We start from the raw sequence: 12,210 nt of genomic DNA, 5'->3' as shown, positions 1-12,210 counted from the left end.
GTTCGTTAACCACGGAGCCACGGTGGGAACTCCGGCCTGTCTGCTTTCTTAGCGTCCGTGATTTATTCATGAGGAATAATCTGCATTCCTGGCTCAGACACTGTTTCTTTGACCCGATACGAAGTGGTTTCTCTGGGTCGAGCGAGCCTCCCCGGAGGCAACGGGCCCCTGCTGTCCGGCGTGCAAGCACTTTCCTCCTTTTCTGTCTTCGTGCCTGCTCTTTCTTTGAAGTCTTTGTGTTCCAGTCGATGTGCGTGGTTCTGTCAGTGTCTGCTCTGTACACACGCTCTCGCGCGTATCATCTTTGGTCGCTTGCCGTCGCGCGTGCCTGGACCTGGTCCCGCGGGTTGGCCTCCGTGCGCCGCCAGGGTTGCTGACCCCTGCCCCCCTTGGCCGCAGCCATCATGAACATCGTGCTGTCCCAGCCGTGTGGCAAGATCTTCGTGGGCGACCCCCACCAGCAGATCTACACCTTCCGCGGCGCCGTCAACGCCCTCTTCACCGTTCCTCACACGCACGTCTTCTATCTCACGCAGGTAGGAGCTCTCTGGCCCACCGGCACCACCGTTCCGGCGTCCTGCCCCGGCTTCCCAGGGTCTCCCTTGGGCCGGGCCGGGCGCCAGGTCCGGCTCGCTGTGCGTAGCAGCAAATCCAAGCGGCGGGTCTCTGTGGTCCTCGGGGTCTGCGGAGTCAGACCTGCTGCCGTGATAGTTACTGACCTTTTTCACCGTGACGATGACGCCAGGCCAGCGGGGAGCCCGTTGCCCTGAGTCTCGGCCTCGGCACCAGCCACGCCTCCCAGTCGCCGTGTTCTTTCCTGCAGCGTGTTCAGAGTCAAAAAACAGGAGTTCCCGTTGTGGCTCAGCGGGTTAAGGACCTCACGCTGTCTCTGTGAGGATGCAGGTTCGATAGCTGGCCTTGCTCCCTGGCCTCCCCTGCGGTGGTGTAGGTTTCCTGTGTGGCTCAGATCCGGTGTGGCTGTGGCTGTAGCAACTGCAGCTCTGATTCCACCCTTAGCCTGGGAACTTCCGGATGCTGCACGTGTGCTGTCAAGAGAAAAAAAAAAAGCAAGAAAGCAATTCACGGAGCATGTCCTTGATGGAACAGGACGAATGACTCGTTTTCCTGCCGCTCGCTGACCCTGAAGTACGACTCTCTCCCAGTCTGTCTGAGGAAGTGGGGAGGTGAGGAAGGCCCCCCAGTCCCCTGGTGTGTGCTGGCCGCCCGGCCACCAGCACGTCATGGTTGTGTCGTGAGCCCCGCTGGCTCCTGCTTTCATGTGTACTAGAAGGAGCGGCTGACAGACCAACTCTTGTTACTCAGACTCGGGGATTTGGCACTTTCTCAAAAAGGAATGCGATGAGCTATGACTGCCAGGAAAACAGCTGACAAGTGTTTGTTGCCAAGGATAAAATTCTTGCTTTCAAGTGAAATCCACATTTGGTTTTTTGTTTTGTTTTGTTTTGCTTTTTAGGGGCGGCATATGGACGTTCCCAGGCTAGGGGTCGAATCGGAGCTACAGCTGCCGGCCTACACCACAGCCACAGCGACACCAGATCCGAGCCACCTCTGCGGCCTACACCACAGCCACAGCGACACCAGATCCGAGCCACCTCTGCGGCCTACACCACGGCCACAGCGACACCAGATCCGAGCCACCTCTGCGGCCTACACCACGGCCACAGCGACACCAGATCCGAGCCACCTCTGCGGCCTACACCACGGCCACAGCGACACCCAGATCCGAGCCACCTCTGGCGGCCTACACCACGGCCACAGCGACACCAGATCCGAGCCACCTCTGCGGCCTACACCACGGCCACAGCGACACCAGATCCGAGCCACCTCTGCGGCCTACACCACGGCCACAGCGACACCAGATCCGAGCCACCTCTGCGGCCTACACCACGGCCACAGCGACACCAGATCCGAGCCACCTCTGCGGCCTACACCACGGCCACAGCGACACCAGATCCGAGCCACCTCTGCGGCCTACACCACGGCCACAGCAGCACTGGATCCTTGTTGTCACTGCTGTGGCTCAGGTCGCTTTTGTGGCATGGGTTCGATCCCTGGCCCGGGATTTTCCACATGCTGTGGCTGCAGCCAAAAAAAGTATTCTTTATGCAATCATATAATGAGTTTATTGTTGTCATATTTAAATGAACTGAAGTTGCTAAAATGGTAATTTTAGACACAATTCATAAATAAAAGCTCCTTCACGGCCTCACTAGTTTTTTAAAGTATCAAAAGCCTTGAGGCCAAAAGGTGTGAGCACCATACTCTTAAGAAACTCACTTTTGGGAGTTCCCGTCGTGGCTCAGTGGTAACAAACCCGTCCAGTATCCACAAGGATGCGGGTTCGCTCCCTGGTTTTGCTCAGTGGGTTAAGGATCTGGCGTTGCCGTGAGCTGTGGTGTAGGTTGTAGGTGCAGCTCAGATCCTGTGTTGCTGTGGCTGTGGTGGAGGCTGGCAGCTGCAGCTCCAATTAGACCCCTAGCCTGGGAGCCTCCATGTGCCACAGGTGCGGCCCTAAAAAGCAAAAGTCACTTGTGGTTTGAGGATGTGAGAGGCGCCAGCGTGCCTGCCGGCTTCGTCACCTCCCAAGAGCTGTGGAGTGTCGAGTCTCGGGAGGTCCTGTCCCCCACTGTGTGGCTTTACCCCTGGAGCTCCTCCTGTTTGCTGTAGTGATTTAGGGCGGCACCAGTGCGCAGTCCTTTTTTTTTTGTCGTAGATGTTGGTTAGTTGCGGATTTATACGAAAATTGAGAGGATAGCACAGAAAGTTGTGATGCCCCTACATCCAGTTTGCTTTGTGACTCATGTCTCATTACTGGGGTACATTTGCCACCGTTGATGAATTGGTACTGAGACCTTTTCATAATCCGAAGTCCCCAGTTGATTCTGATTTTCATAGTTTTTACCCGACGTCCTTTTTCGGTCCCAGGACCTCATTCAGGCCACCGCCTTCGTCCAGGGGTTGTGTTTTTTGGCCTCCTGTCGGCCGCCCCCTGTGGTTTCTCAGGCTTGCCTTGTTTTTGACTGGCTTTTGCCTTGTCGGGGTTTGGTGGGTACACTGATGTTTTGGGAGGAAGACCCTGGAGGAAGATGAGCCGCTTTCCTCATGAGCTCTGGGGGCCTGTGCCATCCACGTGATTTATGACTGTTGAAGTTGTCTTGGTCCCCTGGTCCCCTGGGCAGGTCTCTCCATCGGGATGTGACTGTCCCCGGCCAGTCTCCACACGCGTGCTGTGGAAGGAAGTCCTGGCCCTCGGCCCTCCCTCGGGCACGAGTGGGAGGGTCTGTGTCAGTGGCCGGCAGTTCCTCTGCTAAAGAGATTTTGTGTCTTCTCTTCCCCGCTGTTGACTCATTTACATCAGGGGGGACTCGGGCGTCTTTATCGTTTGGGTTGTGGCTCCCTCAGAATAGTTCTGTAGAAACTCTTTACGGAAAGTCTCACTTTCTTTAGCCCAGTGATTGATGTTCTCCAAAGGACATGATGCTTTAACCTTGAGTTAAAAATGCACGGAAAAAGGCAATACATGCTGTGAGTTCAGGCAAGAATGATGTCTTCTTTTTTTCTTTTTTTTTTTTTTTTGCTTTTCAGGGCTTCACCCCCATGGCATATGGAGGTTCCCAGGCTAGGGGTGGAATCAGAGCTGCCACTGCATCCTACACTACAGCTCACAGCAGTGCCAGATCCTTAACCCATTGAGCGAGGCCAGGGATCGAACCCGCAACCTCATGGTTACTAGTGGGATTCATTTCCACTGCACCACAACTGGAGCTCCCAAGAATGATGTCTTCACAGCTGCAGTGATCGCGGAGTCAGGGCGTAGGGCTGCTTTTTGAAGGGTAGGAAATTGTTCTGCCATGTGCCGCAACAGGAGGAGGGCAGGAAATGCTCAGGAGTGTTTCTGGCTACACTCGCTGCATGTGGAAGTTCCTGGGCTGGGGATTGAACCCACAGCACAGCAGACCCAAGCTGCTGCATTGACAATACCGGATCCTTAACCTGCTGAGCCACCAGGGGACTCTGATTATTCTTGTGGCTGGTTATGCAGGGCATTGGTTTTAAATTGGTGTTGAGGGAGCCTCAAGGGACAGGGGAGCCCCCCCATCCTCCCTTAATCTTCAGTGTAACTTACTCTTCTTCATTAGGGTCCACTGGGAAAGAAGGGTAGCTGTGGTTAAAAGGAAGGTTTGCTGCTGGTCTCAGGGAACGTGGGACTAAGGCCGTCCAGCCTGTGAGGGTCCTGAAGATGCCCACCCCACCCCTCCATGCATCTCTCTCCCTTTTTTGTACCAGGCGCATGGCCAGATGAAAGTGGGGGGGGGCAGGATTCATGTGACAGGGGTTGGGGACAGGAGGGAAGAGCCGGGGCCGAGGAGACGTGCGGTTGGGGTTTCTGAGCTGAGCCGGAGGCAGTGGAAAGAGAACACGGTGGAAGACCGGTCAAGGCCTGGATCTGGGGGCGAGAGGCCAAGAAGCAACTCTCAGGTTTCAAGATGGAAGATGCGCTTCGGAACCCTTAGACCCCGTCCTTTTTTGCCTGCCCAGCTTCCGGCCCGCGGGGGCGGGTTTCCTGGGGGACTCTCCAGGCCGCCTTGGCAGGCCGGTGAGCCCGCTGTGGTCGGTGGGCTTCTGCGCGGCGGGGCCGGGAGCAGGCAGGGCCCTCAGTGCTCCAGGCGGGGGGCGTTAACTCTCTCCTTCCTGTTTTCCTGTTCTCGCACAGAGCTTCCGATTTGGCGTGGAAATAGCCTACGTGGGAGCTACGATCTTGGACGTCTGCAAGAGAGTGCGGAAGAAGACTTTGGTCGGAGGAAACCACCAGAGTAAGGCTCTCGGTGACCCTCGTTTGTCCCGCGAGTTCGTGTTCCTCTTCCCCTGGACTGGCCCTGGAGCCTGTGCTCTCTCCCCACAGGTGGCATCAGAGGTGATGCCAAGGGGCAGGTGGCCCTGCTGTCCCGGACCAACGCCAACGTGTTTGATGAAGCCGTCAGGGTGACAGAAGGGGAGGTGCCAGCTCGGATCCACCTGATCGGGGTGAGCGCGCATTTCGGTCGTCTGCTCGCTCAGGGCAACAGCCCCTGCCAGCGCCCCCCACACCCGGGATCATCACACACAGAGGCCCTTGGCTTTAATTGTCGCCACATCCGCACTGTGGCTGAAGCCCCGCCCCCGGCCATGCTGCTTAAGTGAGTCCTGTACCGTCAGGCCCAGCCAAGGGCTCCTCTGCTCTAAAAAAGGTGAGGGCCCCTCTCGAGGCTGCCGGCTGTGTGGCTTCAGTCACGTAAGACACGCGAGGTGAGGACACTACTGGGAGGTGGCCGGGGGCTCCATGTAGCCCCTGGCTTGGCCTCAGCTCTTCACTAACTGTGTGTGTGCCCCCACCCCACCCCCATCTCTAGGACAGCGACACTGCCTATTTCACAGGAGGGTCAAGTGACACGTGTAGGATGTTTTTAACTCTTTGAGGCAAAGTTTTATGCCTGAGAAACATTTACCCGTTCCTCTATGAGAAAAAGGCCTACTCTGTGTAAGCCTTCAACAAGTATAGCAAGTGAATCCTAATCAAAAGATATCTTTTTCTTTCTTCTTCTTCTTCTTTTTTTTTTGGTCTTTTTGTCTTTTTAGGGCCGCACTCGCAGCAGCATATGGAGGTTCCCAGACTAGGGGTCCAATCGGAGCTGTAGCCGCTGGCCTACAGCCAGAGCCACAGCAACTCGGGATCCAAGCAGCGTCTGTGACCTACACCACAGCTGACAGCAACGCCGGATCCTTAACCCACTGAGCAAGGCCAGGGATCGAATCTGCCTCCTTATGGATGCTGGTCAGGTTTGATAACCACTGAGTCACAGTGGGAACCTCCTCAAAAGATGTTCTGATGCTCCTTTTTCTTTTTTAAATGGTCGCACCTGCAGCACTTGGAAGTTCCTGGGCCAGGGGTTGAATCCCAGCTGCAGCTGTGATTTATACGGCAGCGACACTAGATCCTTAACCCACTGCGCCAGGCCGGGGATCAAACCTGCACCTCTGCAGTGACCTGAGCTGCTGGAGTCAGACTCTTAACCCACTGCGCCACAGTGGGAACTTCTTTTTTTTATGTTATAAAGATTGTCCAACTGAGTTCCAGAAGTTTTGGAAATTAAAGGGAAAGAATCGCCCTTAATCTCAGTTCTCATTTTTGCTGATTATTTATATCTTTGTCCTTACGGATGTGTGTTTTTGCATAATTGCACGCACATAAAAGAGTATGTGGTTTTTATTCCACCTGTGAGCAGTTTTTCTCTCACATTGCTGCTTTAATGAGTTTACAGTATTCCAGCACGGAGGCAGCATACTTTAGACTTTTTAGTTATTATGGGGAAATGGTACTTTTGGGATCTCTTCCACCGGGGAGGGAAGCTGGTCCCCTCTCACACGTCCACTGTATCATCGTGCTGGGTCACTTAACGTTACAGTTAAAGTGGTACAGTCTTCTGCAGTCTCTGAGATTAGCATTTGTGTCCCTTCCCAAGTGCTCCTGGGAGTGTGGAGCCTTGGGCTCGGGACCGGGCCCCAGTCAATGCTCAGCCCCCACTTCCAGGTGGAGTGGGCTGATTTGGGGGGTCAGGCAGGCCCTGTCTTCCGGGAGTGGACCTCTTAACACATCCAGTAATCTGGACCCATGCACAGCCCCTAGTTCTTTCCTCCACAGTGACAGCAGTTCCCATTGTGGCTCAGTGGGTTAAGGACCCGACCTTGTCTCTGTGAGGATCCAGGTTCAATCCCTGGCCTCGCTCAGTGGCTTAAGGATCTGGCGTTAGGGTGAGCTGTGGCTTAGGTCGCAGACGCAGCTCAGATCGTGCGTGGCCGTGGCGTAGGGAAACGGCCCCTGGCCTAGGAACTTCCATGTGCCCTGGTTGCAGCCCTAAAAAGAAAATAAATAAAACAGCAGAAAAGGGACAACGTGAGCGTTTGTGTTCCACACTCGGTATCTGGGTCTGTTTCGACTCCTGGAAGCTGGGTGACTTAAATTGCCTCCCTTGACAGGAAAGCAGCCTCCAGCCCTAAGGAGCGAGTCGGGTGAGGGGGCAGCCAGAGTGGGCGCTCGCTTGGCCCTGGTTTGCAGGCTGTGCCGTGGCCTCTGCCTTTGTGCGTGACGGAGGTTCCCGCTCGCGGTCGTTAGCTTGGGGTGCAATTTGAGATTCATTTCCAGAAAGTCCGTCGTCTCAAAAATCGCACCTGTACATTTGCTTTGGTTTGGTTAACAACGGCCACGAAAACAAAACAAAAAACGACAAACAATAAAACCCCAGAAATCCCACCCAAAAAACTTTTCCAGGGGATCAAATCATTTGGATTGGACAGAATCATTGACATCTGGACCCTTCTTCAGCCGGAGGAAGAACGCAGGAAAAGTGAGTGCGGGCGTGGTGGGCGTGGCCTCGCTGTCACCAGGGCAACGGGGCGGGGGGCGGGGAGGAGGGCGGAGCTCGCGGGGCTTTTTCCCAGCACCACGCGCGGAGGCCTCCCGTTTCTGGGGAAACCGAGAGCTCCTCCAGCTCCTCCGCCCCAGTCTCCGGAGTCTAGGTGTCTGTCTCACGCTGGCCCCTCCGCCGTCTCCCCCATCCCTCTGCTGGCCCCGGCCTCGCACTCTGACTTTCTGCCTGGGCCCCAAGCGGTCATTTCTCACTTTCCCGTAGCGCCTTTATTTTTTCATTGCTGCGCTATTTCCAGTCCCCGAGAAGCCGGCAGGGTACTCGGGGGTAGGGCTCCTTCCTGACCTGCAGTTTGGAGCCGAGGAGCTGGGGCACAGCTCCGGGGGCCGCCCTGGCCAGGTTAGTGACGGGTCTGAACGCCCACCTCCGGCCCGGCCCGGAGACCCTTTATGCCGCGGTGCAGCCTGTGTCACCTTGAGCCGTCCGCGTGTTCCCTCCAGAAAACCTCGTCATCAAGGACAAGTTCATCCGAAGGTGGGCGCACAGAGAGGGCTTCAGCGGCTTCAAGCGGTACGTGACGGCGGCCGAGGACAAGGAGCTGGAGGCGAAGATCGCGGTGGTGGAGAAGTACAACATCAGGATTCCGGAGCTGGTGCAGAGGATAGAGAGGTGCCACATCGAAGACCTGGACTTTGCCGGTGAGCAAGGCGGGCCTTCCATTCCCGCCCGGGGCGCCGGCGGATAGGGAGCAGCCGGCCGCGGTGCTTCTGGCCAGGGAGGACCGCTCCCGGGACCCTGTGGCCCCATCGGAGGAGGGCCAGGGCTGTGGTTCTCCTGTGGCCCCTTTATTTCTGTTGTACTCCCAGCCGGGAGAAGGGGCTCCCGCGTCCCAGCTCTGACCCTGGGCACACCCCCACCCTGTTCGGGGCCGCTGTCCCCTCGTGTGTAGGGACGGGGCGCCGGTCGCTGCTGCGAGCGCTGGACGGAGACGCTGGCGTGTACTCAGCACCAGCAACGCGTTTCTACTTCCGCTCATCTCTTCCGTTTTCCTCCCCCCCCCCTCACCTACCCGGCCTCGCAGAGCTGCACCGGGCTGCAGAAGGTGGTTAGCGTTTGGGGGTGCAGCGGGCAGAGCTCCCGTTCCCCCCTCTCCTCCTCTCCCCTTGGCCCCGTCTGACCCTGCCGGTTCTCTCCCAGAGTACATCCTGGGCACGGTGCACAAGGCCAAGGGCCTGGAGTTCGACACTGTGCATGTCCTGGACGATTTTGTCAAAGTGCCTTGTGCCAGGCACAACCTCGCACAGCTGCCCCACTTCAGAGTCGGTAAGACCCCAGCCAGCTCCCTGGGAGGTCCCTGTCTGGGGGTTCCCTGGGGGCACTGCCTTGCTTTTTCTTGGATGGTGTGGCCTCTTGCCAGGATCCTTCTAGAACAAAAATCCTCCTCGTCCTAATTTGGTTATTCTTAGACCATGTTTTCCTAGAAAAACTAAGCTTCCAGGGTCCACCTCCCTGGGCTACTTGTGGGGCAGTTGTATTTGTCGTGCTGTGTGTCGTGCCGCGTGTCGTGTTGTGTTCCTTGTGCTGTTTGTCGTGTGTGTGTCGTGCCCTGCGTGACCTCCACCACCTCTGCAGTTGTGTGTTTTCCCCATCAGACAAAAACTCTAAAACCTGCAGTTCACCTGCTCATCAAAGTGTTTTTTTCTTTAATTAATCCTCCTTTTTATTGAAGATGCCCCAGAATTGTAACAGTGCAGTAATCAGCCCTCTTATCATTTGTCTGCCTTTGTGTCACTTCTAAGTCAAGGCGTCAGTGCTGTGGTTTTGGTTTCAAATCTTAGAACAAAACCACTTGAAATTTTTCTACACACAAACAAAAGCTTTCCTTTAGTCGTGGATTCAAAATTTGGGGCATGACCTGCATTGGCGGGCCCCAAATAGAAATAGCAAAAATTCCTTGACTCTGTTGTAAAATGAGAGAAAGACCGGGCCTGGAAAGCAGTTTGCAGGGCAGGACTGCAGGGCTTTGCCTGGAATCCGCGCTCATTGCACGCTGATGTTTCTGTATGTCTTTGGCAACAGCTTGATTGCGATTCTACAATTTGGGTGCCGCTCGGCCCCCCGTTCAAGGTGCACAGTTTGGTGACGTCTCGTGTAGCCACAGATGGACTGCTGGGCGCCGCTGGGGGAGGTGTAGGGCAGGCAGTCGCAGGGACGGTCACCGGAGGCAACTCCAGACTGGACCAAGGGGGAGGGAGGCATCAGGGGAGGGAAGGCCTTCGAGATGGTGGCCTCAGGTTTGCGCCTGGGCCCATCTGCCCAAGAGACCTCACCTCCGTGAGTCCAGGGTCCCCCAGTCCTGCGGGGCTGTCCTGACGACTGGCGGGAGTGAGCAGACGTCCGCGCCTCGTGCGTCTTGGGTGTTGGATGACCGGCGATGGGGCCCCAGGATTTCCCAGAAGCAGAACGAAAGGAAAGCCTGGCTGCTGTGCCTCTAGTCTCTCAGGGTTCTGTTAGTGGGAGAATTTTGTCCAGAAGCCAGCAAATCTTGAGGTTTCTTTGGGGGGCGGGCGGGAGTGGGGGCAGGACACCTCGCGGTGGGAACCTGCCCTTTTGTTGATGCATTTTCCCCTTTCTTGCTTCAGAGTCCTTTTCTGAGGATGAGTGGAATTTACTGTACGTGGCGGTGACCCGTGCCAGGAAGCGGCTCATCATGACCAAGTCCTTGGAGAACATTTTGACTCTGGCTGGGGTAAGAGGGCAGCACGTGTTCATTTAATAGCGTTTGGATTTTACCGGGTTTGAATAAGGGAGCAGCTGCCCCGAGGCCTTGGGGTCGGGGGCCCTGGGTCCAAAGAGAAGGGCTTCTCTCTCTTACCCAGTGCGGGCAGGGGCCTTGCTGACCAAAGAAACCAGAGCCTGGGTTTGAAGCTTTGAAGCTTTCGTCTGAGATATAGCAGCCGCGCCCAGGGGTGCAGGATCTGTCCTGCTCAGCTGGCGCTCAGCACTCCTTGAGCCATGAGGGTGTTCTTGGGTCTGTGCGTCCTCCGCTCCCTGGGCCCTATGGAACCGGCCGCAGCTGCAGCCGCCGCCGCTGCTGCCCTGGACTCGGAAAGACTGTGTCCTCGCCGGGCGGGGGTGCCCGGCCCCGGCCTTGGTGCTTGGCTGAGACGCGGGGCCGAGGGAGCCGTCCCTCGGCACCCCCACTCCCTCATGTCCCTGTCTTGGCTTTTCTGCCTTTCGAGGGCTTCAGGATAAGCCGTTGAGTTTTGTCACCCCTGTTGGGTTGGAGCGCCTGCCCCTGAACGGCTGAGCAGCGGTCCCTGTGGCTGCGATTAGGTGCCCCTGGGCCCCCCGCCTGGGTATCAGGTTCTTCACCGTCTTGTGCTTTTCCCGCTGATGCCACAGCGTGGGACCTCATGCACAAGCCCCCTGCATCGTGGGGATACGCTTTTATAATCCGAGTTTCTGGGTAAAGGACAAATGGATGCGTCATCTTTTCTCAGCATTGGCACGTCCTTCGCAGGGATGGTATACCTTCAGGTCCCGCGAGGTATGTGTTAAGAGCCCAGTGGCTTCTGTGTACCTTTTAAGGCAAAAGTGAGTTTTCTCCATGGAGAAAAGGACGCGGAGCCTAGAGGAGTCCTAGCAGTGGGCCCGTGGGCGTGAGCGGGCGTGCGGGGTCGGAAGGAGCTGCGTGAAGGGAGGACTTGGGCTTTTTCTTAATCGAGGCCTCTGAGTCAGTCTGGGTGCAGCCTGTCTCGGTGGTGGCGCCCACCCTCCACTCCTGGGGCCCCAGGGGCCTGGGCGGGGAGGCACTTAGGGATCAGGAAGGAGAGTCGTGAGTCGTGGGTGGTGCGGACTGGGAGCAAGAGCGAGCCCTTGTTTCCGGCCCCTCATCACCCACAGGGCGCCCGGCCACTCTGGTCTCCCCGTCACCGGAACCAAGAGGTGCCAGGCAGCCTCCTTTATTTTCGAGCTTCTTAGGGAGTCTCACTAGTCCCAGAAGCCTTTTTGTCCTCTTCTTTCTCTAAGTTTTGGGGATGTGAGCGAATCGCTATATTACTGAATTCTTAGGGGACACGGGAGAGGCCAGTTGCTCGGTGACCGCTTCTGAGCTCCAGGAGCTCGGACTCCTGAGCGGCATTCACACGTGTCTCCTCGGGACCGTGCCTGCTCCTACTGAGCATCCGAACCGGCCTGTGGACCGGTGACAGTGGCATCCCCTCCCTGGGTGAGGCTGGGCGGGGCCTCGCTCCCACCCGGGCTCTGAGACCCCAGGAAGGAACCCACCACCCACTGCCCGACCTCTGCTTCCTAGTCTGTTAAACCGGCCTCCAAGGAGGGGTTGGGCAAGGTCGTGATGAGCTGGCGGATAACAGCCTCTCAGTCCATCGGCAGGAGCGAGGGGTCCTCGGGACTCCGTCATGTGGAGATTAAGGAGAGATGGAGGGGACGCACTCCAGCTGGGGTCGGGGGCGGGGGAGGGCACGGGCTCAGGTCCCAGGTCCGCTGCGTCCTACTTGGCGGCCTTTGGCGTAAGTGACCCAGCCTCTCAGCTCCCGTGCCCTCATCTGTGCGGTGGGGACAATGACAGCGTCTTCCGACAGTGAGGGCTGTGTGTTCAGTGCTTCGTAAGCAGGGCCCGCCTCTGGGTCAGGAACCAACATGTCCAAGAGCAGAGAAGCTTGGCGTTAGCAGCCTCAGGCCGCGGCAATGCGTGACTTTGATTCCTCAGGGCCAGGGCTTCACATGAAGCTGCAGTGGCTCTTGCTTTCCCCTCAGGGTC

At 57.0% G+C, this 12,210-nt stretch overlaps 1 protein-coding gene across 5 annotated transcripts in view; it reads left to right on the top strand.

Annotated features, from left to right (window-relative positions):
• FBH1 (F-box DNA helicase 1) overlaps positions 1 to 12,210 on the top strand; it is a 45,514-nt gene that overhangs the window by 28,170 nt on the left and 5,134 nt on the right. For all 5 annotated transcript variants that reach the window (XM_047754559.1, XM_047754555.1, XM_047754558.1 and 2 more), the window contains 7 exons: positions 400 to 536; positions 4,736 to 4,835; positions 4,925 to 5,046; positions 7,328 to 7,403; positions 7,925 to 8,122; positions 8,622 to 8,747; positions 10,067 to 10,173. In XM_047754559.1, coding sequence (XP_047610515.1) covers positions 400 to 536; positions 4,736 to 4,835; positions 4,925 to 5,046; positions 7,328 to 7,403; positions 7,925 to 8,122; positions 8,622 to 8,747; positions 10,067 to 10,173 — 866 coding nt within the window. The remainder of the gene's footprint in view (positions 1 to 399; positions 537 to 4,735; positions 4,836 to 4,924; positions 5,047 to 7,327; positions 7,404 to 7,924; positions 8,123 to 8,621; positions 8,748 to 10,066; positions 10,174 to 12,210) is intronic.

Source organism: Phacochoerus africanus, chromosome 12 (genome assembly GCF_016906955.1).
Source record: "Phacochoerus africanus isolate WHEZ1 chromosome 12, ROS_Pafr_v1, whole genome shotgun sequence".
Classification (NCBI taxonomy): Eukaryota; Metazoa; Chordata; class Mammalia; order Artiodactyla; family Suidae; genus Phacochoerus; species Phacochoerus africanus.
The sequence above is the reverse complement of the archived record's forward strand: the minus strand, read 5'-3'. Positions and strand labels throughout refer to the sequence as shown.